Consider the following 27472-nt stretch of genomic DNA (forward strand, 5'->3'; position numbering starts at 1 on the left):
TTGAGCATTCTATTGAGTTGATGATGAAAGTCGCCTTCTGTGTAGAGAAGCCCCATCATCACTAGCTTCTCCATCATCGTTGATCATCATGGTGTCTATGGTCGGTCCGGAAGGAGGGCTAGTGATCACAACTTTCGGAGATGACTTGGGGGCAATAATCTTCGCCCTCTTATTCTTTTCCCTGGCCATGGAAGAACGCCTTATTTTTGGTTGCTTATTCTCTGGTCGGGGACTTCGTGATAAAACACTTGTGCCTAAAGCAATTCCGGGGACACTTGCTCGAGTAAGCGCCTCCTGAAGCAGCCTCGCCGCATCAGTACGATCAGCCAAGACATCCTCCTCGGGGACAACAAAAGACCCCCCGGGAAGACCTGATTTCAAGAATAAGATAGAAGGGATTAGTCAAGTTCTTCTCATGAAAAATTGAAACAATGTGAGTTTTGAATTACCATGATTTTTGGCCTTCTGCCCAAATTTAGGGGCCAGTTCTTTCCACAAACGAGTTTCGGGCGTTGTAACGTCCAAAATCTTCTGAACCAACCGGTCTAAACCTTGAACCATCGGTGGGATCCATCGAGTTGCTGAAATATGCGAAGGATAAAAGATCAATACGACTATAGAAGAATATTTAGTAAAAATATTAAACAAAGATCTTACGAGTGCGGTTCCAAGCGGCCGGAAAGGATGAAGCCGTTGTTGGATGATGTTGTTGGTGGCAACTGCAGCGAACCGTTCCATCCACCCACAGTCGCTATCATCATCCATGCTAGTCAACAAAGCATGGTGGCCACGTTTGTAGAGGTTTATCATTCCCCCGCATGAAGATCTTGGGAGAGTGGAGATTCATCATCTGAGCTAAGGTTAGCTCTTCTCCGGTCTCCTGGCACATACGCCGAAGGCAAGCAACCATCCTCTACATAGAAGGACTTACTTGTGCCATACATACTTGGTAGCGAAGGCAAAACCCCGCAATCACGAAATCAAGCTCTCCACTCAAAGAAAATGCACCCAAAGTAAAGGGATGCATGTAAAAATATATAAAATCCTCCTTGGGAAGGGTCACTCTGTCTGATAGATCAGGAGCGATAATATCCAACTCATGGCAGTGGCAGTCTTCCTCCACAACAGGAATGCTGGAAGAACGGATTAAAGAAGGGTACCTACTGACGGCCCATGTGCGAGAATTAGTAGTAGGGAATCTCTCTTCGAAGTATTTTGTGGTAAATAGACTTCTCGCGATGATGGAGCCCACCGTTGCAGGAACAGAGCCCTCGGCCTTATTCTTGTTCTTTGAAGAACTGGTGTACTTTGAGGAAGAAGCCATTGTATGAAAGATGGAGAAGGTTTTTTGTTTGAAGAGAATTAGAGAGAAGATGGAAAACAAAAGTGCAAATCAGAAGCTTGGATAATTATGAAGTACAAGGGAAAAAGGATGATGCGTATAAGAAAAATTTTGGCGGCTAAATTCATGGCCATGATTACCTCGATAATTGGAAAAAGCTGTGCTGAATCGTGGGATGACGCGTGTTCGAGGCGTTAAATGCAGAGAGACGTGCATCTAAATAACCGTCAGAAGTCTTCAGAGGGAGTTATAGTAATCCCCACCAAAAGAGTGTTTCTACCAACTTCCCGGTAACACAAAGTTATGTCACTGGAAAGCAGGGGGACTATCTGTATAGGGTAAAGTATGATATGACACGTGGTCATCCAAAGGAAAGACACGTGGAACCCAAGACGGGGATGGCTAAAGACCGAACACAACTATACCACTCGTCACCGGAAGGCATAACGATCATCAAGGTGTGTTAAATGCTCTGCGTCCGGTAGCATTTAATAAAGAATATTATGCGGCATTAAGAGCGACAACCCGTTACGAAGAATTTGGCATTTATGTCCACCGTTATATCTTCATCAATGACCCTCATAATTGACATTAAAGGAGGGCACGATCCTAAGACCTCCTTCCCTAGACACAACTATAAATAGTGAGCTCAGTTATCATTGTAAAGGACATGAATTTCTAGCAAACTTACACTACATTATGTACAAAGCTTAATACAATTTTACTTTCTCACTTTTTGATTTCATCGTTGTTGTTACCGGAACTGTCATCTCTGCTGCTTCATCTACATTTTAAGGCTAAGTATTGCACAATTCTTTAATTATTTTATTATTTTCAGGATCAAATTAGTCCACTTATCTTGAAACCACATATAAATTCAACTGTACCATTTTATGGGTAAACACAAAATACAATCACCTTCCTGTATCAACAACATAATATGAGTTCAACTAAAGTTATATTTAAATCATCTTTTTCTCTTATTTTTTCTTGGTGAAAGAGAAAAATTAGTTCTCCTGGTTATGCTATATATGCTCCTGCAGCAGCAATATCGAGAGATGAGATTTAAAAAGTATTCTGAACTTATCTCACATCTTCTTATAGCCGAGCAACATAATGGGCTATTAATGAAAAACCATGAAGGCCGACCTACTGGTTCTTGTACATTCCTTGAAGTGAATGAGATGAACTTTCACCAAGCTAAACGTGGAAGATGTCGTGGCCCCACTCGTGGTCATGGCCGTGGTCGGGGAAGAAACTCTAATCATGGTAATAATAATGCACCAAAGAACCCTCCTCACCACCAGCAGTGGAAAAGGAAGGAACAAAAGCATGAAGCGGTGCAAGCACCAAATGCAGAAAATACATGCAATAGATGTGGAGGAAAAGGGCACTGGTCACGTACCTGTCGTACGCCAAAGCACCTGGTTGAGCTTTATCAAGTCTCCCTGAAGAAGACAGAGAAAAATGCCAAAGCAAATTTTATTTCTAAATATAATTTAGACTTCATGCATTTGGGTGTAGCTGATTACTTTGCACTTCCAGAAGGAGAAACAAGTCATGTAATTGGTAGTGATCTGTAGAAATGTAAATATTTTAATTTTTGTTGTTTGTAATAGATAGTATGGTTATGTAATTGATGTACATAAATAAAAGTTATGCTTTGATAATGATATTTACTATAATATATTTTATTTATGTCATTTTGAAGAATATGGATAATTCTCAAATTATGTTTGGATCAAAGACAAATCATGAAGATATTTGTGTTATTGATAGTGGAACAACTCATGCCATATTCAAGGATCAGAAATACTTTTCTTATTTGCATAAGAAAAAAGCAAATGTTTCAACAATTTCTGGTAATATAAGTTTGATTGAAGGCTCCGGAAGAGCCATTATATTTCTTTTTAAGGGAACAAAACTTATTATAGACAATGCATTATTCTCCTCTAAGTCCCGAAGAAACTTGTTGAGTTTTGTAGATATCCGCCGAAATAGGTATCATGTTGAGACAATAGATGTAATGAACATGGAATATCTTTGTATTACAAAGAATATTTCTGGTCAGAAATGCATTGTAGAAAAGTTAGCAACTTTATCTTCCGGCTTATACTATTAAAAAATTAGTACAGTTGAAGAGCGCTCTATCGTAAACCAGATGTTTACGGATTCAAATACTTTTGTGCTTTGGCATGGCCGTTTGGGCCATCCTTGATCAATAATGATGAGACGAATTACTGAAAATTCGAGTGGGCATCCATTAAAGAACCTGAAGATTCTTACAAATGACGAATTTTCTTGTGATGTTTGTTATCAAGGCAAAATGATCACTAGACCATCACCAATGAAGGTTGGCATTGAATCCCCTGCCTTTTTAGAGTGTATACATGGGGATATATGTGGACCTATTCACCCACCAAGTGGGTTGTTTAGATATTTTATGGTCCTAATAGATGCATCTTCAAGATGGTCTCATGTGTGCCTACTATCATCTCGCAACCTGGCGTTTCCAAAGCTATTAGCCCAAATAATTCGATTAAGGGCACAATTCCCAGATTATCCTATAAAGGCTATTCGCCTTGATAATGATGGAGAATTCTCATCTCACGCTTTTGATGATTATTGTCTATCAGTTGGGATAAACGTTGAACATCCTTTAGCTTATGTTCATACTCAAAATGACCTTGTAGAGTCATTTATTAAACGCCTGTAATTGATAGCAAGACCACTACTTATGAAAACAAAATTGCCCACTACTGTTTGGGGCCATGCTATCTTGTATGCAGCATCACTTATCCGTCTCAGACCGACACATTATAATAAATATTCTCCGTCACAATTAGTTTTTGGTCATGAACCAAATATTGCCCATCTACGAATTTTTGAATGTGCTGTATATGTGCCAGTAGTACCACCACAGCGTAGTAAGATGGGACCACAGAGAAAGATAGGAATATATGTTGGGTTTGAATCACCCTCTATTATTCTCTATCTTGAACAATTGACAGGAGATTTATTTACTGCTCGATTTGTAGATTGTCGATTTGATAAAACAATTTTCCCACAATTAGGGGGAGAGAAAAAGGAAATAAAAAGATAAATTGTGTGGAAAGTTTCATCATTATCTCACTTTGATCCACGTACCCCTATATGTAATCAGGAGGTCCAGAAGATCATCCATTTACAGAATATAGCAAATCAAATGCCAGACGCATTTACTAATTTGAAAAGGATAACTAAGTCACATATCCCTGCAGAGAATGTTCTTGTCCGAATTGATGTCCCAGTAGGACCATCTACTAGCATGAGAGCTAGTGAACCAAAAGCACGCCTAAGCATGGTAGGCCTTTGGGTTCTAAGGATCGAAATCCTCGAAAAAGAAAATCGACAAATGATCAAAACGATACTATGAAGGGATTTCCTGAAGAGACTTAAGATCTGATTAGTTCTGAGATTCCTGAATAAATCAATGAACCTGAAGCTCAAGTGAGTAAGGAACTTATAATAAGTTCTACCAGTGATGGGATTAATTTAAATCGATTTGAAATAGTGCTGGATAATATTGCACTTAATATTATGCAAGATAGTGAGAATCGTGAACCCCGATCTGTCGAAGAATGTCAACAAAGATCTGATTGGCCAAAATGGCAAGAGGCAATTCAATCGGAATTGAAGTCACTTGCTAAAAGAGAGGTCTTTGGACCAGTAGTCCAAACACCTGCTGGTATAAAGCCAGTTGGTCATAAGTGGGTTTTTGTGTGAAAAAGGAATGATAAAAATGAAGTTAAAAGATACAAGGCTCGCCTTGTCGCACAAGGATTCTCACAACGACCTGGAGTCGATTATAAAGAAACATATTCACCTGTCATGGATGCCATAACATTTCGATATCACATCAGTTTAGCCTTACGTGAAAGGCTTGAAATACATCTAATGGATGTGGTTACAGCTTATCTATACGGATCACTTGATAATGAAATTTACATAAAAATCCCTAAAGGATTTAAAATGCCTGAAGCATATCCAAAATCTCGGGAAATGTACTCAATCATATTAAAAAGATCTTTGTATGGTTTAAAGCAATCTGGGCGCATGTGGTATAATCGCCTCATTGAATATTTGCTGAAAGAATGTCATATAAATGATGTTATTTGTCCATGTATTTTTATAAAGAAAATGGCTTCAGAATTTGTTATACTTGCTGTTTATGTTGATGACATAAAATCATGTTGGAACTCCAGAAGGCAATTGAATATCTTAAGAAAGAATTTGAGATGAAAGATCTTGGAAAGACAAAACTTTGTCTTGGTCTGCAAATTGAACATTTAGCAGACGGGATCTTTACCCATCAATCTGCCTATACAGAAAGGGTCTTAAAACGCTTTTACATGGACAAAGCGCACCCATTGAGTACACCAATGGTTGTTCGATCACTTGAAGTGAGTAAGGATTTGTTTCGACCTCCAGAAGAGGATGAGGAACTCCTTGGTCCCAAAATACCCTATCTCAGTGCAATTGGTGCACTAATGTATCTTGCTAATGCTACAAGGCCTGACATAACATTTTCTGTTAATTTACTAGCAAGATATAGTTCTTCTCCTACACGAAGCATTGGAACAGGATTAAGCATATATTGCGATATTTAAAGGGAACTCTTGATATGGGTTTGTTTTATGCTAACAAAGATAGTACAGATCTTGTTGGTTATGCAGATGCAGGTTATTTATCTGATCCCCATAAAGCTCGATCTCAAATCGGGTACATATTTACATATGGAGGTACTGTCATATCATGGCGCTCCACAAAGCAATCTATTGTTTCTACTTCTTCAAATCATGCTGAGATAATAGTTATTCATGAAGCAAGTAGGGAATGTGTATGGTTGAGATCAATAATTCATTTTATTCGAGAAAGATGTGGTTTGGAATGTGAGAAAAGACCCACAATTTTATACGAAGACAATGCTGCATGCATAGCTCAATTGAAGGGGGGATTTGTAAAAGGAGATAGAACAAAGTATATTTCACCAAAATTATTCTACAACACGATCTTCAGAAAAATGGTGACATTGATGTGCACCAAATCCGTTCAAGTGACAATTCGGCAGATTTATTCACCAAATCTTTGCCAACTTCAACTTTTGAGAAGATGGTATACAAGATTGGAATGCAGAGACTCAAATATTTGAAACAAGGTTTTCATCAGGGGGAGTAAAATACGGGATGCACTCGTTTTTCCTTACTAAGGGTTTTTTCCACAGGGGTTTTTCTTATAAGGTTTTTAATGAGGCACCTAGCAATGCGTATTACTAAATATATGTACTCTTTTTCCTGCACTAGAATTTTTACCCACAGGAATTTTCCTAGTAAGGTTTTAATGAGGCACATTATCTTTTAATGAACATCCAAGGGGGAGTGTTATAAATATATTATATTATGAATGTTCATTTAGTACTCCGTTGTAAATAAGCTTCCTGAAGAAGCTTATCCATATGAGACTCCGCCGTAAATGTGTTTATCTATTTAGTACTCTATTCGAAATAAGCCTCCTGAAGAAGCTTATCACTTCGGTACTCGGTTATGGATAAACATTACCCACGGTAGAAGATTATCCATACCGGGTACAATAAGCCTATCCTTTCGATACTCCGTTATGGATAAACATTACTTCCGGTAGAAGATTATCCATACCGGGTACAATAAGCTTATCCTTTCGATACTCCGTTATGGATAAACATTACCCACGGTAGAAGATTATCCATATCGGGTACAATAAGCTTATCCTTTCGACACTCCGTTATGGATAAATATTACTTCCGGTAGAAGATTATCCATACCGGGTACAATAAGCTTATCCTTTCGATACTCCGTTGATAAACATTACCTTGGTTGAAGAATATCCATACCGAGTACAATAAGCTTATCCTTTCGATACTCCGTTATGGATAAATATTAACCCCGGTAGAAGATTATCCATACCTGGTACAATAAGCTTATCCTTTCGATACTCCGTTATGGATAAACATTACCCCAGTTGAAGATTATCTATATATGGTACAGTAACAACTTACACAGCAGCTTGCAGTAGCAACTTACACAGCAACTTGCTTTCTTCTATAAATAAAGCATATTTCAATTTATTATGTATATAAGTTTGAAGTTGAATAATAGATGAGTTTCTCTCTATACTTGTCTTTAATTTATTTACTTTATAGTCGTTATTTTATAACACCTTTCATGTTGTTTGATGTCATTTTTTAATCTTTTATTTATATGACCAGAACAAACAAATTTCCAGACCCTTGAATATTTATTGGACAAATGGATCTACTGGACCGTTTATCACTGGAGCAGAGCCGCTCCCGATAATTTGGGTATGGAAATAGTAAAGGGTTTATGACAAAATCCAAAAAGAGCGGGACAAAGCATAACAGTAACAACCTCTCCGGTTGTAACTTGTAAGTGTCTGAACGCTAAGACGACGTCGTTCATGTGGACTGTGAATTGAAATCGTAGACAAATCAATCAGAAGAAGAAGAAAGACAAGCAAAAAAAGAATGGTGCACAGCGCCTACGATTCCTTCGAACTCCTCAATAATTGTCCCACAAAAATCGATGCCATCGAATCATACGGCTCAAATTTACTCATCGCCTGTTCCGATGGATCGCTCCGCGTTTACAGTCCGGAATCCGCCGTTTCCGATCAATCTCCGCCGTCCGATTTCCACTCCCAAACCTTAGGGCTTCATCAAGAGCGGTACGTGCTTGAAAGAAGTGTGAATGGATTCTCCAGAAGACAAATGCTGGCTATGGAAGTTCTCGTGTCGCGAGAACTTCTGCTTTCTCTCTCGGAGTCCATAGCGTTCCATCGGTTGCCCAATTTGGAGACTTTGGCTGTGATAACTAAGGCTAAAGGTGCAAATGTATACTCATGGGATGATAAAAGAGGGTTTCTTTGCTTCGGCAGGCAAAAGAGAGTTTGTATTTTCAGACATGACGGTAATGACTTGAATTGAAGCTTAATTGCGATATTTGTCAATTGAATATTTTACATTGTTGTCATGGTAATGCATTTTCTGGTGATTCTAGATGAGTGAATGGCGTACTTCTTCAGTGTCTGCTAGATGTGAAATGAAGTGCTTTTTCCTTTGGCTGATCATTTGATGATGTTACAAACATAATATGGAATTAAAGATAATGGTTAAATGTATTAAAAGGATGCACTTGATTATTTTTTTGCCTCCAGTAAGTGGAGACATACCCCTTAAACCGTAGATAACCTTTTGCGCCTCTTCCGAGTGTTTTTTAGGGTCCGAATTAGCTGCTTTCCTTGTTCTTGCTACTAAAGAAATCTACTGTATTTTTCTGTCCCGTTGTATATGACAATATTTAATTGGACATAGAGATATTAACTTGATTTATATGTTATAATAATGAAAGTAGAAAAAAATTATTATAAGGGTTGACATGATAGTTCCTTTTCCAAAAAAAAAAAAAGGGTTAACATGATAGTTTGATATAGAAAACATCAGATAACATTGAAAAAGTTAAATGGTTTAATAATTTGAATGTTTAAAAGTTGTACAGAAATGGAATGGTACAAACATTTTTTGACGTCCAAATATAGGAGTATTACATAAGTTCTTTACTACTTTTAGTTTAACACAAATTCATCAATGCCTGTAATTTCTTTCTCCTTGCAGTTGGTGACTTTCAGGTTACTTGATCAAAGCAGTTTGGATATTGATGACTAGTCTTTTTCTCATGCTTTAAGAGTTCTGATACTTTAATGTGATTCTTATCTGAATCTTCTATAGGGGGAAGGGGATTTGTGGAGGTGAAAGAATTCGGAGTCCCTGACACAGTCAAGTCGATGTCATGGTGTGGTGAGAATATTTGCTTGGGGATTAGAAGAGAGTACATGATATTGAATACCACCAATGGTGCATTGTCTGAGGTGTTTCCTTCAGGGAGGATCGCCCCACCTCTTGTGGTGTCTCTTCCCTCAGGAGAACTTCTTTTGGGAAAGGTAATGTTGTCACTGTCATTATTACATTGAGTTGATTGGCCTTATAGTTCTCTGTCACACTCATGCACACAATACTATGATCCGATGGGCCAAGGTGGGCCATCGAGTGTTGTTACTATCAAATTCTTCTTACCAGAGCCTCAATGAATCCATGGAGCAGGGAAAATCTGCTTTTACTTCTTATACTAATTCATTAGTATGATGTACTCTCCATCCTTATTCCCTGGATAGAGCTGTTACTATAATCTATAGTGTACTCTATGACTTAGTTGATGAAGCCTTTGTGGATCATCTCGTACTTTTCTCGAGTCAAGTCCTGATCTTTGAAAACTATGTGTATTCTTATATGATATTAAGTGTTGTTTCAGGATAATATTGGTGTCTTAGTTGACCAAAATGGCAAGTTGATTCAAGAGGGGAGGGTTTGTTGGTCTGAGGCTCCTGCAGCTGTTGTTATTCAGAATCCCTATGCAATAGGTCTCTTACCACGGCATGTTGAGGTAGCTTGAGTGTTTAGCTTGTTAAGCTGCTCTTTTTGTTCTTCAATAAGCGAATAACCTTAGGTATTAATAATCTGGAAAGATAATGCCGTTTGATCTTTTGGAATATTGCAGATACGTTCTCTTCGTGTTCCTTATCCTTTAATTCAAACAGTTGTCCTTCGGAATGTTCGCCGTGTTGTTCGAAGCAACAATGCTGTTATTGTTGCTCTTGATTATTCTGTTTATGGCTTTTTTCCTGTTCCTCTGGGTGCACAGGTAATTATCACTCTGAAAGGTTTAGTTTAATATCATGTTGAAGTTATCTTGTTTATGCTTTGAATCCAGTATTGGAACTCTAGCACATTCATGTCTCCTTGTAACCGAACATTTCATTTTGGAGCGACTGAGGTTTGTCATTAAACTGAGATGAGAATGCCTTAGGCACTCAAATTGATGCCTAAGTCTTGCAAAATAAATCAATATTGCAAGTTGTACCTGATCTTGATTAATGTTGTTTACGAGACCCGCATGAGCCACAATAATATTTTTTAAACTTTTACTTATAAAAAATGATGAGGTTTAGCTTACAGTTTTATGAAAAAAAATCGCAAAAATATATTTTGACTCAGAATATTGTCCAATTTAGATAAAAGAGAAAAATGCTGCATATTGTCCAAATACTAATGCTCCCCATCCCTTTATATTATATATTTTGACTTGGAGTATTAACTACGAAGTTTGTTTGACTCGTATATAACATTCATGTGGTCGAAGAAAAGATCAAATTAAATGTTGCAGTTCGTTTGCACAGCTGATTTAATTGAAAAAACATCAGAATGTGATTTAATTTAGTTTCCAATGTTAAATTTGGGAAGTCCCCCGAAGTGAAACTCTGTAATATGTATACCTCAGAGATGGGGCTTTAATTATTACCATTGTATTTTATCTTCATGATTTACCATCACTGAAGTGCCCCAAGTCAATTATTATTAGTATTTTGCTGAGGGGATGGAGATTGGAGGATGTTAGTGTGAGAAACAGTATGGATGTTGGAAAAAACTGTGAGAGTGATTCCACTGGGTCCAGGGTATTTCTTGGTCATAGAGAAAACTGCTTCTTATTTCAGAGAATTGCGAGTGTGATTCCAACTTGTCTCTATAATGCAGATTGTACAACTAACAGCATCTGGAAACTTTGAGGAAGCCTTGGCTCTGTGCAAATTGCTACCACCAGAAGATTCAAGTCTTAGAACTGCAAAGGAGCAATCGATTCATATAAGGTCATTCCCCCGACCCTGCGTTTAAGGAAATTTTGAGCTAGGTCAATGGCAATAGTATCTCATCTAGATCATTTTCAGAACCTTCTTGGTGTTTATATTAATGAAAGTCTTACTTAATCTGAACCAATAAAAAGTATCCCATTTAGGTCATGGTCACACTAACCCCGTGCGCGCGCCAGTACGTTTAACCAATTTTTATGTTAACATTGCAGTTCAATAGTGATAGTTTCTTGTTAAGTCGTAGTTAATTAAATTGAATATTTTCTTATATGATGTGATAGCGCATACATGTTTACATTTAGCACAAGTTACAAATAAATAAGCTCTAGTGAGGGAAGCTGAATGTCTAAACTGAAAGTTTAGACAAAACATCTTTAGAAAGTTCTACGAGAATCAATGAGGCCAAAATTTTCAAAGGCTAGCAGATGTTAACCATCTGTTATTCCATTGTGCTGTGGCTATTGGTTATCATGTGTAGCATGGAACATGTTTGGTGTTGATCGTGTGATGCTTGGTTGTGTTAAAGACATACTGTTTAGGTGGAAGTTCAGGAAAAAGAGGTAGAGAAGTAGAGCATGGAAATCACTTTTGGAGCTTATGTGGACCATATTGGAAGAAACAAAGGAGCATTTGAGGGAGTTAAGTCTTTTGTACTAAATAGTGGAATTTTTTCGGACACATTTTTGGTGCATTAATGGTATTCCACTTAGTATTAGTGATTGGGTGCTTTTAGTAGAAAGTCACGTTTCATATGAAGACTGACTTCTGCACTTCCCTCTTCATTCAATAAATTATTTATTTTTGATAAAGGAAATATTAATTAGTTTATCACAATGAGATCACTGGTGCCTGAATAAAGAGAATTTTGGTTGCCATAGTGTCTGAAACACTTGTGCTTGGGAAGCTTAGTTAACCTTTACTTGGTTCTGGTGTATTGGCACTGTATGTGTAAGAGTTTTGATATATGACTATAGTTGGTTTATTTCGCCTCTGTCTCAAGTTGTTTACTTGTTGCATTCTCACCAACTTTGAGATTTTGCTTATCTTATCTTCCCTGGAAGATCAGTTTATACTTTTTGTCTTGGACTTCTTAATGGGTGTGATAATGTGGGATCTAGCAAGATGTGTCGCATTTTTTGATAAAGCTTAGGCTATATAGAAGCTATAATGGAAACTAATCCTTATTTTAATAACAATTCACATTTTTTCCATTGCACAGGAATAATGCATAGATAATATTACTATAAACTTATGTGAGATGTTATGTTCGCTAGAAAGTTTTACTTCATCTGGTGTAGCACACATGAGTAGGAAGCACTGACAGCATACTGGCTTGACCAGGAAACTATCCTGACTCTATTTTCTAGCAAGTTCTCCCTTTTTTTCCAGTAAAAGTTGAAATATAAACAACACTCAAGGGTCTAGCCTATTGGTCAATGAAATGGAAAAAGCCCTTGGAGACCAAAAGTTCAAATTCCAACAGAGAAGAAAAAAATATTAGGTGATCTTTGATGAAAAAAAAAACATCATGTGATTTCTTCTCATCTAGTTAAACCTTGGTGGTGATTTCGTCTCATCTAGTTAAACCTTGGTGGGCAGAGTTACTTGATATTTGTGCCTGTAGGAGGTAGAAGGTAACTTAGATTAGTCAAAGTGCACAGCAGTTGGCACGGTACCTCCGTTTTGAAAAAAGAAATTGAAATATGAACATTGATCGGCAAGAAGTTTCTTAAAAAACTTGTATCTTATTAACACCTTAACCTTATCAAAAAAAAAGTTGCATCTTATCTCTTTTCTTTCTTTTCATTTTTTGTAGATTCATAAGTTATTTCTTTGGAAAAAAAAAGGGAAAGAAAAAGAAAGTGCCGAAACTAATTACTTGAAGAATGATAACAATTTTTTGATACAGATATGCGCACTTTCTATTTGAAAATGGGAGCTATGAAGAGGCAATGGAACATTTTCTGGCATCTCAAGTAGAAATCACTTATGTGCTCGCCTTATATCCATCAATTATTGTTCCCAAATCATCTTTCATACCTGAACCACAGAAATTTCTTGATGTCGCGGATGCACCATATCTCTCCCGAGGTTCCTCTGGTCTATCAGATGATCTGGACTCGACGCCTTCGAATGTCTTAGAATCTGATGAAATGGATATAGAATCCAAGAAAATGAGTCATAACACTTTGATGGGTCTGATTAAGTATTTGCAGAAGAAGAGATATAGTGTCATTGAGAAAGCCACAGCTGAGGGAACTGAGGAGGTGGTTTCAGATGCTGTAGGAGATAATTTCATTTCCTATGGAACTAGCCGGTCCAAGAAACCAGCCAAGGTAACTTTTCTTCTATCTTATGCCTTCTATCTACGGTGTTTTGGAGAAATTATTTTTAAGGTCCCAATCAAAAGGCAAAGTTTTGACATTAAGCAGATCTCTTCTTGGTAAATGTGACTAGCAGTGTATTTCAGTACTTTTGAGCAAAGCTTTCTAGAAATTCCAAAGACTCCACAGGGGAATTGTATCCAGGTGGTTATCTTGTTTAACAAGCAGCCCAAATTATATTGAGCTGTTTAACATAGACCTTTTTTTGCATCCAAGTGTAAGTACCTTTCTGGTTATTTTTGTGTTTGATGTATTTAAATACTGAAAACCATATCAGAAAGAAAAGCTTAAGTTGGTCCAGAATACTCTGATTGATTATTCAAGCTATAGATCATTTATATCATTCCGAAAAATACTGTTTCCTTTGTATCTTCCAAAATTCTAAATGTCAGGGAGGTAAGTTCTGATTCTGCTATTTGCAAAAGTACTGGCTTATTTATAGTTGAGGTCTACTGAATGGAGAAACCACTTAAAAGGTAGCTGTATTACTTGTTACCTAATTTACATCTAAAAATGTAGTTTCCTTGATCCATTTAGGGAAGAACCCATGCTCCAATCACTTCCGTCGCTAGGGATATGGCTGCAATTCTGGACACTGCACTCCTTCAAGCTCTACTTTTAACTGGACAGTCCTCAGCTGCTACAGATTTTCTGAAAGCCCTCAACTATTGTGATGTGAAAATATGCCAGGAGTTTCTGCAGAAAAGAATCCAGTATGCTTGTCTGCTAGAACTTTATAGAAGCAACTCAATGCATCGTGAAGCACTGAAACTTCTCCATCAATTGGTAGAAGAGTGCAAGTCAGAGCAAATTCCTGTAGAGCTTTCAACGAAATTCAAGCCTGATATGATCATTGAATATCTCAAAGTATGCATCTTTATCTACTTTTATTTCTTTCCTTTTGGGTTTTAACTACTTGAGAGGTGGAAGCTCGTAAAGTGTTTGGATCAGCTATGTTGAAGTTTGGCTGCAAGGAATTTTATGGAACAAACCTTCGTCAATGCAGTTATTATGTCAATTCAGAATATACACCTGATTATAGTCTTTCTGTTTTGGCAGCCCCTTTGTGCAACAGACCCCATGCTTGTCCTGGAGTTCTCACTGCCTGTTCTTGAAAGCTGTCCTATGCAAACCATTGAGCTATTCTTGTCTGGTAACATTCCAGCAGACTTGGTGAACTCTTACTTAAAACAGCATGCTCCAAACATGCAGGCGACATATCTGGAACTCATGCTTGCCATGAATGAAAATAGCATCTCCAGGAATCTGCAGAATGAAATGGTAGGGCACTTGTTCATCAGTCTGGTTTTTCTGTAGCTTCTCTCTTTCTTTCCCCTGTGTACTTTCTATTGCACAAAATCTATGAAAGCAACATTGCTTCAAGTGAAGCAAGAAGGCTGGAGGTTCTTGATATGGCGAAAAGAAGCTCATATTTTCTAGGATCCTTTCAACTCAAAGCTGGGTTGAGAAAATTGGGAACAATTCTCTTGACTCTAGAACTGTTTATCAGTGGATAAACTTGTGCTTCAATTCCATCCTTCTGACGTAAATGTTGAGAGTGTCCGTGAGTATGATAAATACACTTAGTAACTTGTGGCAGGTGCAAATTTATCTCTCGGAAGTGCTTGATTTGTATGCTGAACTAAATACCCAGCAAAAGTGGGATGAGAAAACATATTCTCCGACAAGGAAAAAGCTATTGTCTGCTTTGGAGAGTATCTCTGGATATAACCCAGAGGTGCTGCTGAAGAGACTTCCACCAGATGCTTTGTATGAAGAACGTGCAGTTCTGTTGGGGAAAATGAATCAACATGAACTTGCTCTGTCTATTTATGTGCACAAGGTATTTTTTTCCACCTCAACTGCACATGACATTCTTTTTGGTGTCTTTTATCTAATGCATTGGTGCTTTCGAGGGGACTTAAGATGTCACGAAATCTAAACTGTACAATTTCTTCTTCATAAGTGCTACTACAGGCTTGTATTATGAACTTGACATTTGCTGTTAGATCTATTGACTAATCTAGCAGTCAATCCCAGTAGTGCGATCATTTCACTCTTCTTTTATTTGGTGTACCTGTTGGTCAGAAATGTTAACCTTCTCATGGTTTTATTACATCATTGGATTTCTATTTACCCTTTCTTTCTCTCTATGTTATTGGGCTAGTATAATTTCCCAAGTAGGGGCATTGGATATGTCATTTTTTTTTATTGAGCATACATGTCTAATTCTATGAATTTTGATGGCAGGTATTGAAGTCTTTTCAGTTGTCTCTTTGTGTTGTATTTACCTTGAATTGTGGGTGTTCTTTCATACTAAAGTGAATTGCTCTGTTTGATTGATAGCTTCACGTTCCTGAACTTGCACTGTCCTATTGTGATCGGGTGTATGATTCAGGACTTCAACAACATTCAGCAAAATCATATGGAAACATTTACCTGACTCTACTGCAAATCTATCTAAATCCTACGAAGACAACAAAAAATTTTGAGACAAAAATTACTAATCTGGTATCATCTCAGAGCCCTGGGATTCCAAAAGTTGGTTCAGGAACTACAGCAAAGATAAAAGGAGGCCGCTCCAAGAAAATTGCTGAAATTGAGGGTGCCGAGGACATTCGATTCAGTCCAAGTGGCACTGACAGTGGTAGGAGTGATGGAGATATGGAAGATGTTGCTGAGGAAGGAGATTCTACCATTATGCTAGATCAAGTTCTTGATCTTTTGAGCAGAAGGTGGGATCGGATCCATGGGGCCCAAGCTCTGAAACTACTGCCAAGGGATACGAAGCTACAGGTAGAAAACCATATCAGTGTGATGGTATAATGAACTAGATGAAGAAGTTTGTTGCTGTTCTAAATTTTAATCAAATTTGGCTGAAGAAAACAAGCATTGTTTTTTGCTTGCAGAAGCGATTCTCTCAGAAAAGAAACTAGAGACAGTGTCCGCTATATCATCATGCCACATCCCCCATCCCCCTTCCCTGGCCAAAAACCAAAAAAAAAAAATGTCTCACTAGAACACCAGCTAAGATATCTGTTCAAGAGTGGTAGTCCTATCTGCATCTGAGCACTAATCATGTTAACACCTCCCAAACTCCTAAGGCATTGTTTTTAGATTGGACACTGTCGTTAAACTGTATATTAGATACTTCCAACCATATTACCTTGAAATATTTACTTTGAGATAATACACATACACATTAAGAAAGCTGCAAGGTGAAGTTTGTTTCGATTTGTCTTTCAAATGGTCAAGTATATCGAATTGTGTGTTTGAAACAACTATGCCAAGTAAATTGCTATCGAATGCTAATCCGCATGCACTGTTCTATATCATGTCAGCATCTTGTTGATTCTCTTGGGACAAAGAATTGGTTTAGTTTTTCTTTATGCTCTCTCCCAGCATCAAGTTATAATGAGAAGATTACGTAGTAGAGCCTTTAGGATTTTCTAGAAGTTCGACATATACGCATTGTAGGAATAGTACATGCAACATTGTTTATTTGTTTTGAGTAAACTTCCTCTCATGCCCAGACATGTTAAAATTGCAACTGGAGAATCATTCACTCTAGTCTCTAGCTTTGCCCTGTGCATGAGCAAGAATGTTTCGCATCTTGCTGTTGTACTGTTGTATTGAGTCATTTTGGCATCATGCAGAATTTGCTTCCATTTCTTGGACCTCTTCTGAGGAAATCCAGTGAAGCGTATCGGAACTTTTCGGTGATTAAAAGCTTGAGAGAAAGTGAAAACCTACAGGTAAATTTTATATGTGGTTATACCAATCAATTACACACACATTTTCTTTACTGGTATGTGAATCATCTTCTTCTTTCCATCTATTTTTTCTGTATTACGGTAACCTCCAATTATCATCTTTGCAATTCAGTTGTTTGAGTTTATGTTAGCAAATGCAAATTTAAAAATTAATCATGGGAATATTTTAATTTCTACGACTAGATTGTTTACTAAAGCTGTGGTTTAGTGTTTGTTGTCTCTCATTATAAAGCTGTGTGTACGAAACAGGTCAAAGATGAGCTGTATAACCAAAGAAAAGCAGTCTTGAAGATCACAAGTGATAGCTTGTGTTCTCTTTGCAACAAGAAGATCGGGACCAGTGTCTTTGCAGTCTATCCTAATGGTAAGACAATTGTGCACTTTGTTTGCTTTAGAGATTCACAGAATATGAAGGCAGTTGGAAGAGGCTCTCAGTTGAGGAAAAGATGATAATGAGAAGTTGGATTTGGATTAACTGAGTTTTTGGGTTTGCTATATGTGTGGCATTGATTGCAGTTGTTCTTGTTAGTACCGTTTAACATGTTCTGCGGCTTAAAGTTTTAATTCGCCCTTATTCCTAAAAGTAAACTTCTGCTCTCGTGTTTCTGGAAGTGTTCTGGTGTGTTTGCATGATTATTGACTGTATACCAAGAGATATGAAACGAGCTGGTGGTACACACGTGCAAGCAATAATGACAGTGCTTCTTGCAAAGGAATGTGTAATACAGATGTTGTATATTATGTCAAACGTTGAAGTAAAATCTGAGGTTGTGTAATGTGAGTCTGTATTGAAAAATATTGAAGCTAGTATTGGAGGTGTTTATAACTTATTTATGAAGAGTGTCTTTGAATGCAGTGTTTGTACCAACTCAGATTGTGAATGTTCAATTAATATGCAATGATACACAATTTTCTTTGTTGTTCGTATTTCCATGTAAAAGCAAAGAGCGTTTTACTTCTTTGTTGGGTAAACCCCACTGTTAAACATGACAATAAGGTTAATACTAACATCATGCGTTGGTTGACGACAGTGGCTCTTTTTGAGGCTATCTTTTCCCCGTGAAAAGGTACACAACCACCCCAATCCTAGACCCATTGGATGGAGGCTCTGTATGTATGATTTGGACATCAAAAAGCTTCTTAGCTCTCTTGAAGAATACAGATTCCTTCTTCCATCTTCTCAAATGAGCCATCACAAAAGCTATCTTCTTTTCACCCCCTAACAGGAAGAACTTCAGCGTTTTAATCAGAGGATCATAGAGGTGATCATGGTACACCACATCAGATCCCAAAATCAGGTCATAATCTCTACCAACAGCCTCCATATCCTGGCTCTCCCCCCAGCTAAGCGCCGCAACATCAACAACCCCACTCTGCTGTTCCAGAACCTTAGAGTTCACATCAACATTGAACTGTATATTAGGCAGAACATGAGGGAGGTCAGTAACAGTTATCTTAGCACCAAGAATTGCAGCAGCAGCTATCCCTACAACACCTGTTCCTGAACCCAGTTCAAGAATGCGAAGGGGTGAATCCTCTTCTTCTTGACGTTTGAACAAGTCGGAAAGCGGAGTTGATGCGCCACGGATGTTGTCAAGGAGAGTGATGAGAATGGTGGCGGCAGGCCAGAGTTGGAAGGAAAGACCTTGAGATGGGAGTTGCCTAATGACTATGTTGGAGTTAATGGATTGGAGAAAATAGACTTGTTGCTGCTGCTGCTGAGGTGTATGATTCGCGTCTTTGTCTTGACCATCTTGTAGAAGCATCATACTGAAAGGATTGAGGTTGTCTTTGTCTATGGCTGTGTCAATGTCTCCTTCGATTTCGGCAATTGGAGTAGTCATGTGACAGGCGGCGCTCCCGGGGTTGTTGAAGGATTTATCCTAGCCAATCACAGTTGCGGAGGTCTTGCCCTAAACGGGTATTGTTAGAATCAAAGCCTTTTTATAGATGGTAAATGATATAACCGAAAATATAATATAAAATGGTCAAGTTGCCAAAAATAGCTTGACGGACGGTAATGAATTAAAAAAAGAAAACAAAATCGCACCGAGTGCTGCATGTCGCCGCAGGTGCAGGCGACTTCACAACCTGTTGATTGTTCTATCTTAGTGTCACAGGCGCGTTTTCAGTCTGCCGAAAATCAGACTGCGCGGCAACCAAGTTCCGCACTTGACTTCAACCTTTACAACACTTATCCAAAATTATAGCAACTTTGGACTAAGATTATTTTGGACAGCTTCAACGTAGTAACTATTAGGACTGATTTTAGGCAACGAAAATAAGTAAAGGCAACAGAAACTTAGAGGAACACAAGGCACAATATCCTAACTTTGTATTTAACTCGAGCATACAAAGAAACTCAACTCAAAGTACAACCGTGTACAAAAGAAGATCACTCTTGACCCTCAGATTTTTCTCACAAAGACTGTGAGCACGTGATTTTTGCCCTATATGAATTACTCCCATAATTTCAAAATAAAATAATTTCTTTCAGTGTTTGTAATTGTGTGGATTTTTGTGGCATTTTCTGTTAATTGTTTGCATTTTTGTCTGTGCATTTTAATTGGTGAAAATACGAAAAAATATGTTGCAGTTGCATTTAGGGTTTGACTTTGCATTTTTAAGAATTAATTAGTAAGTATTTATTTTACAAAGAGGGAAAATCACACAAAAAGTAATTTATTTTCACACTTTAATTTTAGTTTGGAATTTTGGTATTCTTTTTTTTATTTGGTTTTAATTAGGTGTAATAAGTGTTAGATATAGTAATTAACTTAACTTGATGGGATAATTTGATTAGGGATTAATTTAGATTTTTTTTAATTTTATTTCAATTTAAAAAGAATTTAAAAGAAATTAGAAAAATAAAAAAATAAAAAAATAAAAAAGAAGAAGGGAAAGAATTAATGAAGAGATGGTCTGTTTGGGCCAAATTAATTGGTTCTATTTCAGGCCCAAAGTTTTGCTCCCCATACCCGGTCCAGCCCCCTTCCCCTCTAAACGACACAGTTTTGCCCATTTTAACCCCAACCGTTGGATCTCATCAATCCAACGGCTCTGAACTAAGGAGTACTAAATATATATATGTCCTAATTCATTACCCCCCTACCCCAGTCTTCTCCTTCAACCTTTGAAAGCCCCGCCGAGCTCCACCCTAAGCCACCGTCCGCCGCCCGCCAGAAATCGCCCACGGCGGCGGCCGGCGGCCAAACCTACCCAAATTAACACCATAGAACCCCCTCAACCTCCCCTTCCTCGATCCCTGATTAGTTTTCCTCGAATCTGCCTAGAACTCTTCGAATCCTAAATCTAAAAGCGGAACCCTAAAATCTCCAAAGTACAAATCAGCCGGTGGAAGAAAATTTGAGTTCGAATTGGACTTTAGTCGTGTGTTTTCATCGAGAACGCACGATTAAAGTTTATTTCGATCCAAAATCGGATTCCAGAGGTTGTTCAAGGATTTCTTGTTCGTTTGGTTCAGACAGATATGGTCAGTATTTCCTTCTCTTCATTTTCGCTTTCTTATCCTCTTCTATTTTTGTTTTTTCTTCTTCTCCTTTGTTCCCTCGAAGTCGTTTCTGCATGTGTTTTTTTAATCCAAGTTCATCTTTAATTGTTTCCTCTTCTAGTTTGTTTGAGTTCGTTAGTTTAGTTTACTTGATTTTATTTTAGTCCTGGGCCACATATGGCAATTGATTCGTAAATTTGTTTGAGCCCAAATGGTTGGCCTGTTTTGTTACTATTTTTGATTTCTTAATTGAAATTGAACCCGGAAAAGGGGATTAGTCCAGATAGGGGATTTAATTTGGGTTTGTAGACCCATTAGCCAGGTCAATTTGACCCAAGATGGTTTTTAAGGTAAATTCAGGGATAACTAGGATTAATTTGGGTAGTCTAGATTAGGAAATCTTTGATAATAGAAATAGGAAGCTTCTAGTAGGGGTCTGTAATTGAATTTCAGACTTTAGCTTGGGTAACAAGTCAGTAAATGAGGGATGAAGTAGCAAAAATAGGAATTAGAAATGGACTAAAATTGAAATAAAAAATCTGATATGTTGCCCTAGTCCTTTGCCTATAAAGGCAACCCAAACTTGCTTTGCAAGGGAGAAAAAATAGACCCAAGAGATTTGAAGAGATAAAAAATTCCAGAAAAATAGAGAAAAATTCTGAAAAAATATAAATGGCTGCAAAATTACTGTTTCATTGAGTTACCTTGGTGATTTCTTAGATTTCCAACTCCTGAATTGAATTCTGACTTATCTGAGGGCTGAAATGGCTTGTTTGAGAGAGCTAAGAGATAAAAAACACTGAAAAAAAACTGAAATGGCTAGGGGGTTTTCTTTGGAAAGAATTCTGAATTCCTTGCATTATTTGTTTGGGAAACTGCTCCAACCCTGCTGATTTTTAGTCTTCCTTTTTCGATTGGTGAGCAAAACTTTTAAAAATCACAAATTCTCATTCTGGAGTTGAAATGGACTGAGCTTGGGTTTTGAAAAGGTTTTGGTTTAAGTTTTGCTGTTTGGTTTACTGTTCCATTGCTGGTCGAAGCTGATTCCTATTGATGCTGTCTCGGTAAATTACATTGTCTAATCGAGTTCTAGTTTGTATTAGTAAGTTTTATTACTGTATCTAAGTTTGGATTGTCAGGAAAACTTGGAAAACAGCTTGTTGGGTTGAATTAGTAGTTTAGGCTCTGTATTCCATCATTTAAATCCTGGACTGCACTAGACATTTTCTATTATGTGTTCATTTAAATTGTTGGCAAATTCTTGTGGTGTTTGGATGCTGCAATGTTCATGTAAGTGTATAGCTGAATGTTCCTTTCAAGATGGTCTGGTTTGCTTCAGGGGGTAAAATCATGCACTGATTTACTGTTGGAGGGCATGTGAATGTGTTTAACTTTAGAAATGGAGTGGAAATTGGGATGCTCATTTAGTCGACTTAAGTGTGAATATCAGAAAACGCATCATGATTAGCTAGTTAGTGTCTCAGTAGTTGTCAATTAATAGTGTTTCAATGATTAGCATGTGAATGTGTTTAAACTTAGAAATGGTTTAAAATAGTTGTCAGTTTAGTGCTGGTTAGTGTTTCAATAGCTAGTAATTGTCAGTTTAATTTTGTGGTTATTCAGTGTCAATTCTACAGGATATGTTGAGGCTTCTGTGTTGGGTCAGACTCGATATTGAGTCTTGATTTCCAGTTTTGGTTTTGCAAGTCTTAGGTTCATGGAGCCTTAGATTTTGGGCCACTTTCGAGAGAGGATGGTACTTTGATGCATTGGGCTTGTCCGTTGAGCCCAATAGCTCGTATTGATTGTTGCTGGACATGTCTACATAACAGAGTTGATTCAAAAATGTGCTAAAATAAAATTGGAGGCTTAAGTTAACTAATTTGTGTTAATCAGTAGAGAATTAGAAATAAAGGTGTAGTTCAATCTCATGTTTTCATATAGTGTTGTATTTAATTGGTAATCCATGTGTTTGGTTATGAAGATGGGGCCAACGGATGGCCCAATTTGCCTAAAAGGCATATGGTTTGGACGTTCGTGTCTTCATTAAGCAGAGAGGGCTCACTTTGGACCCGAATCTGGGCTCCTGCTATGTTTAATTGGTTAGGTCCATTAATTGATGGAGGGGAGCCGTATTAGATAACACAAATAGCTTACGGCCTTCCAAAATTCAGTTTGAGCTCCCTTAAAATTAGAATCGAGGTGTTCCATCTATAACTAAATCACATATGGCCCTCGTATTGATTTCTTATGACTTAGATATAAAATGAAAAATGTTCGTAGTTTTGCTTTAGGCACGTTTAATATATTATCGTGGTTGTGGACACGTTCGCGTGACATGATTACGATTCCTAAAAAACAAAACTGGAGTATGCGTTTGCGCAACTTCGGCCAAACTTTCTTAATAATAATAAAGCATTATTAATTATGGACACGTTCGCGTGACACGATTTTGACGCACCAAACAAATGGGTATACGTACGCGTAACCCATTCCAAGATAATTTTCTTAATTAAAAGCGATGAAAGAGGCAAAAGCACATAGGTTCTAAAATGAGTAATTAAACAATTTAATAAGCCAAGTATGATCAAAACGACCGTGCTAGAACCACGAAACTCGGGAGTGCCTAACACCTTCTCCCGGGTTAACAGAATTCCTTACCCGAATTTCTTTGTTCGCAGACATAAACAGAGTCAAATCTTTCCTCGATTCGGGATTCTAAACCGGTGACTTGGGACACCACAAACTATCCCAAGTTGTGACTCTGATTTTTAAATAAATAATTCCGTTTCGATTGTCACTTTAATTGGAAAAACTCCCTTATACCCTTTCGGGGGTAGGAAAAAGGAGGTGTGACAAAGACTACTATTTGCCTTAACGTTTTTACTGTTGAAAACAGACTTAGGAACTCTTTCCTAACTCAAAACAGGCACTCTCACGTTTTCCACTTATCCCACAAGCATAAGGGTGCTGCCCATTTATAACACATGAACCAGCCCCTTAGCCTTACATTAGTTGCACTTAGGCTTAGACACTTGTCCCACATAGCCCACTTTTTTAGCCTAATGTAGTTGACATCCCCCAAATACTAGGAACTTGTAAGATGATGCCAATAATAATGGAAATATGGCAAAAAACGTGTTAACTTCCATTTGCCAGCATTTTGAACAAAGCCAACTGCTGCCCATGTGCACAGCATGTGCCGTAACCGCTCTTGACTTGGTCAATCTGAAGCTTGCTGCTCATTTTCGTGCCTTGGCTTGAATCAGGCGCCAATGCCGTTGTATCCAGCTGCATTGTAGCCACATTTTGCCTATGCCATTGCCCACAAACATGGTTCTTTGTCGCGCCCCGATGCCATGACAAGCCTGTCCCGCGTACTACCTTCCGTTGCATTTTAGCCTGCCTTTGCCACTTCGTTTTTGCCTTGCCTTGGCATCACCGCCTCATCCCTTGATGCCTTTGCCATGATCAAGTATCACCCTCAGCCCGCAACTCATTGTCAAGCACTTGCCAAGCTGCCTCGCCTCCGTCAAAGCCTTGGCCATCACTTGCCGATTTTCCTTTTTGCCTTGGTGCTACTCGTGCACCTAGCTTGCAACACTCTTGCTGCCTCATGACAACGATCTCGTTTTCAAGTCAAGCTCAAAGTGGCGGAGGTCTAACAAACCACCCACACCCTTTGAAACTCGACGTCCTCATCGAGGTTAGCTTAATTTATGAGTCCTAAGGGGTTGACAAGCAATGCCCCTTGGCCTCCCTTCTCTTCAGCTACAATTGTATTCACTCCAGCCACTTGTTTGTCGCTGGCCATTGCCTCTAATGCAACCCTCTTGTCCGCGGTAGTCATAGCATTTAACACTGCCTTCTTCGGGCAGTCCCTTGCTCGATGTGGCCCATCACAAAGGAAACAACCACTGAATTTGCTGTCCTTCTCCTTGCTCTTTGAAGTTCCAGCCTCATGCTTTCCCTTCCCCTTGTCTTCATTAGCATTGTTGTTTTCACATTTCTTCCACTCCTTTGCCTTGTCTTTCTTTCCATCGTTAGACTTTGAAGCAGAAATCTCATCACTCAAGTGAAAATCGCCCAATGCATCTGCCGCAGCCACAACACTTGCGACGTTTTGAATATTCTGCCTTCGCAACTCCAATTGTGCCCAATGTTGCAGCCCGCTCATGGAGTTGTGCAATTTGTCTTCTTCCGACATGTTGTTGATGCTCAACATTAAAGAAGTGAATTCTTTGACATATGCTCTAACTGATCCGGTTTGCCTCAACTTTTTCAGTTTGTCCCTAGCAATCCAAGACGTATTGCTAGGAAGGAACTGATCCTTCAATTCTTTTTTAAGCCGCTCCCACGACTCAATCTTTGGTCTGCCCAAACTTTCATCTTCAGCCACACGAGTGTGCCACCATAACTTAGCGTCTTCACTCAAATACATGCTAGTCAAGGTTACTTTCTCCTTCTCGTCTTGCACACGAATAACATGAAAGTACTGCTCCATATCCCAAAGAAAATTCTCCAATTTACATGCACTCCTTGCACCATCAAATGCCTTTGGTTCAGGAATTTTCACCTTTAGACGATCAGCACCACGTTGAGGAGCATCCTCGCCCACAGCACATAGCAGCACCACTGTCTCGGCTTTCAGATCCGCATTCTCTTGACTTAGCCTTGCCAATTCTGCCTCAAGGTAGGCACGACTTATCACGAGAGTCTGAATTTCTTCACCATCAGGAACATTTCCCACCAATGCCTCCAATTTCGTTAGCCTTTCCCGCAGTTCGTTGTTACCACTAGCCATGTTCTCAAACAAGACCATGAAATCTACCACTGCCCTTCGTGTCTCCGTCACGAACTTGCTTCGCTCTAATACAAGTCGTCACAGGCGCGTTTTCACTCCGCCGAAAACCAGCCTGCGCGGCAGCCAAGTCCCGCACTTGACTTCAGCCTTCACAACACTTAGCCAAAATTACAGTAACTTTGAACTTAGATTATTTTGGAGAGCTTCAACGTAGTAAGTATTAGGACTGATTTTAGCAACAAAAATACGTAAAGGTAACAAAATTTAGATGTACACAAGTCAGAATATACATGAAACTCTTTTCCAAACTTTGTATTTAACTCGAGCATACAAGGAAACTCAACTCAAAGTATAGCCGTGTACAAAAGAAGATCACTCTTGACCCTCAGACTTTTCTCACAAAGACTACTCTTAGCCTTATCGTTTTCACTCTTGAAAACGGACTTAGGAACTCTTTCCTAAACCAAAACAGGCACTCTCACGTTTTCACTTATCCCACAAGCATAAGGGTGCTGCCCATTTATAACAAATGAACCAGCCCCTTAGTTAGTTGCACTTAGGCTTAGACACTTGTCCCACATAGCCCACTATTTTAGCCTAATGTAGTTGACATCCCCAAACTACTAGGAACATGTAAGATCATGCCAATAATAATGGAAATATGGCAAAAAACGTGCTAACTCCCATCTGCCAGCATTTTGAAAAAAGCTAATTGCTGCCCATGTGCACAACATGTGCTGTAACCGCTCTTGACTTGGTCAATCTGAAGCTTGCTACTCATTTTCATACCTTGGCTTGAATCAGGCGCCAATGCCGTTGTATCCAGCTGCATTGCAGGGGCGGATCTAGGGTGTAATATACGGGTTCCTGGGAACCCAGTAACTTTTGCGTAGACCTTGTATTTTTGTTAAAAATTTTATTAAATATCTATAAATATCTACTTGTGAACCCAGTTATTATTGTATATTAATTTAAAATTGCGACATGAACCCATAAACTTAAAATCCTAGATTCGCCTCTGCTGCATTGTAGCCACATTTTGCCTATGCCATTGCCCACGAACATGGTTCTTTGCCTCGCCCCAATGCCATAACAAGTCTGTCCCCGCACTGCCTTCCGTTGCATTTTAGCCTGCCTTTGCCACTTCGTTTTTGCCTTGCCTTGGCATCACTGCCTCATGCCTTATGCCTTTGCCATGATCAAGTGTCACCCTCAGCCTGCAACTCATTGTCAAGCCCTTGCCAAGCCGCCTCACCTCCGTCAAGCCTTGGCCATCACTTACCCGTTTCCCTTTTTGCCTTGGTGCTACTCGTGCACCTAGCTTGCAACACTCTTGCTGCCTCATGACAACGCTCTCGTTGTCAAGTCAAGCTCAAAGTGGCGGAGGTCTAACACTTAGTAGCGTGAATATGAGAGCAGTTTTAGGGTAAAATATTTTTTATATATAATTATGGTATTCGGGTCAGTATGCGCGCATCTTAATTAATTCCACGATGTACGTGCCACCTTTTACCAATATAGTATCGAAATTCTATCCACCGAGACTTGGACAAATAGGAAGAAATCACCTAATATTTAGATTTGAACCTGAGATCTTATGGTTCTCAGTTCTTACTAGTACCAGATATTTATCGTAATATTTTAACGTAATTTAGAGTCAAAATATTAAGAGAGATGAAATTAATTATTTCAAGGGATTTCAAAGTTAATTCAGCGGGTTTGAAATTTATTATTTCTCAATGCATCCCTATATAATGGATGAAAATCATTTTGTCTGTCTGAGTTTGCTTCAAATAATTTCCTCCTACAACTTTAAACCATAGATATTTTTACCTCCTATCTCAAGTAATGCCTTTCCCCCCCCCC

General features: G+C 38.5%; 3 protein-coding genes across 3 annotated transcripts; 2 read left to right on the forward strand and 1 right to left on the reverse strand.

The window, feature by feature from the left end:
* Positions 1-2400: 2400 nt before the first annotated feature.
* Positions 2401-2925, forward strand: LOC109207943. Its single transcript, XM_019370941.1, has one exon. It carries the CDS (start codon positions 2401-2403, stop codon positions 2923-2925), a length of 525 nt encoding a protein of 174 aa, XP_019226486.1.
* Positions 2926-7690: 4765 nt separating this feature from the next.
* LOC109207952 (vam6/Vps39-like protein) lies at positions 7691-18210 on the forward strand. The gene is made up of 12 exons (XM_019370953.1): positions 7691-8343; positions 9162-9373; positions 9742-9873; positions 9988-10131; positions 11022-11134; positions 13044-13470; positions 14056-14385; positions 14578-14799; positions 15119-15361; positions 15865-16314; positions 17175-17273; positions 17541-18210. The coding sequence occupies exons 1-12, from the start codon at positions 7902-7904 to the stop codon at positions 17739-17741; spliced, it is 3015 nt and encodes a 1004-aa protein (XP_019226498.1). The 5' UTR covers positions 7691-7901; the 3' UTR covers positions 17742-18210.
* Positions 18211-18218: 8 nt separating this feature from the next.
* On the reverse strand, positions 18219-19200 carry LOC109207953 (protein-lysine methyltransferase METTL21C-like). The gene has a single exon (XM_019370954.1). The coding sequence runs from the start codon at positions 19133-19135 to the stop codon at positions 18338-18340; it is 798 nt and encodes a 265-aa protein (XP_019226499.1). The 5' UTR covers positions 19136-19200; the 3' UTR covers positions 18219-18337.
* Positions 19201-27472: the final 8272 nt, after the last annotated feature.

This window comes from Nicotiana attenuata, unplaced genomic scaffold (genome assembly GCF_001879085.1).
Source record: "Nicotiana attenuata strain UT unplaced genomic scaffold, NIATTr2, whole genome shotgun sequence".
In the NCBI taxonomy this organism is placed as follows: domain Eukaryota; kingdom Viridiplantae; phylum Streptophyta; class Magnoliopsida; order Solanales; family Solanaceae; genus Nicotiana; species Nicotiana attenuata.

Bases quoted from the DNA above. Each gene is read 5' to 3' on its own strand.
- LOC109207943 (XM_019370941.1), top strand. From the start codon at position 2,401: ATGAGATTTAAAAAGTATTCTGAACTTATCTCACATCTTCTTATAGCC.
- LOC109207952 (XM_019370953.1), top strand. From the start codon at position 7,902: ATGGTGCACAGCGCCTACGATTCCTTCGAACTCCTCAATAATTGTCCC. The intron at 8,344-9,161 runs GTAATGACTTGA...AATCTTCTATAG, and splicing joins TTGTATTTTCAGACATGACG to GGGGAAGGGGATTTGTGGAG. The intron at 15,362-15,864 runs GTATTTTTTTCC...TTTGATTGATAG, and splicing joins TGTCTATTTATGTGCACAAG to CTTCACGTTCCTGAACTTGC.
- LOC109207953 (XM_019370954.1), bottom strand. From the start codon at position 19,135: ATGACTACTCCAATTGCCGAAATCGAAGGAGACATTGACACAGCCATA.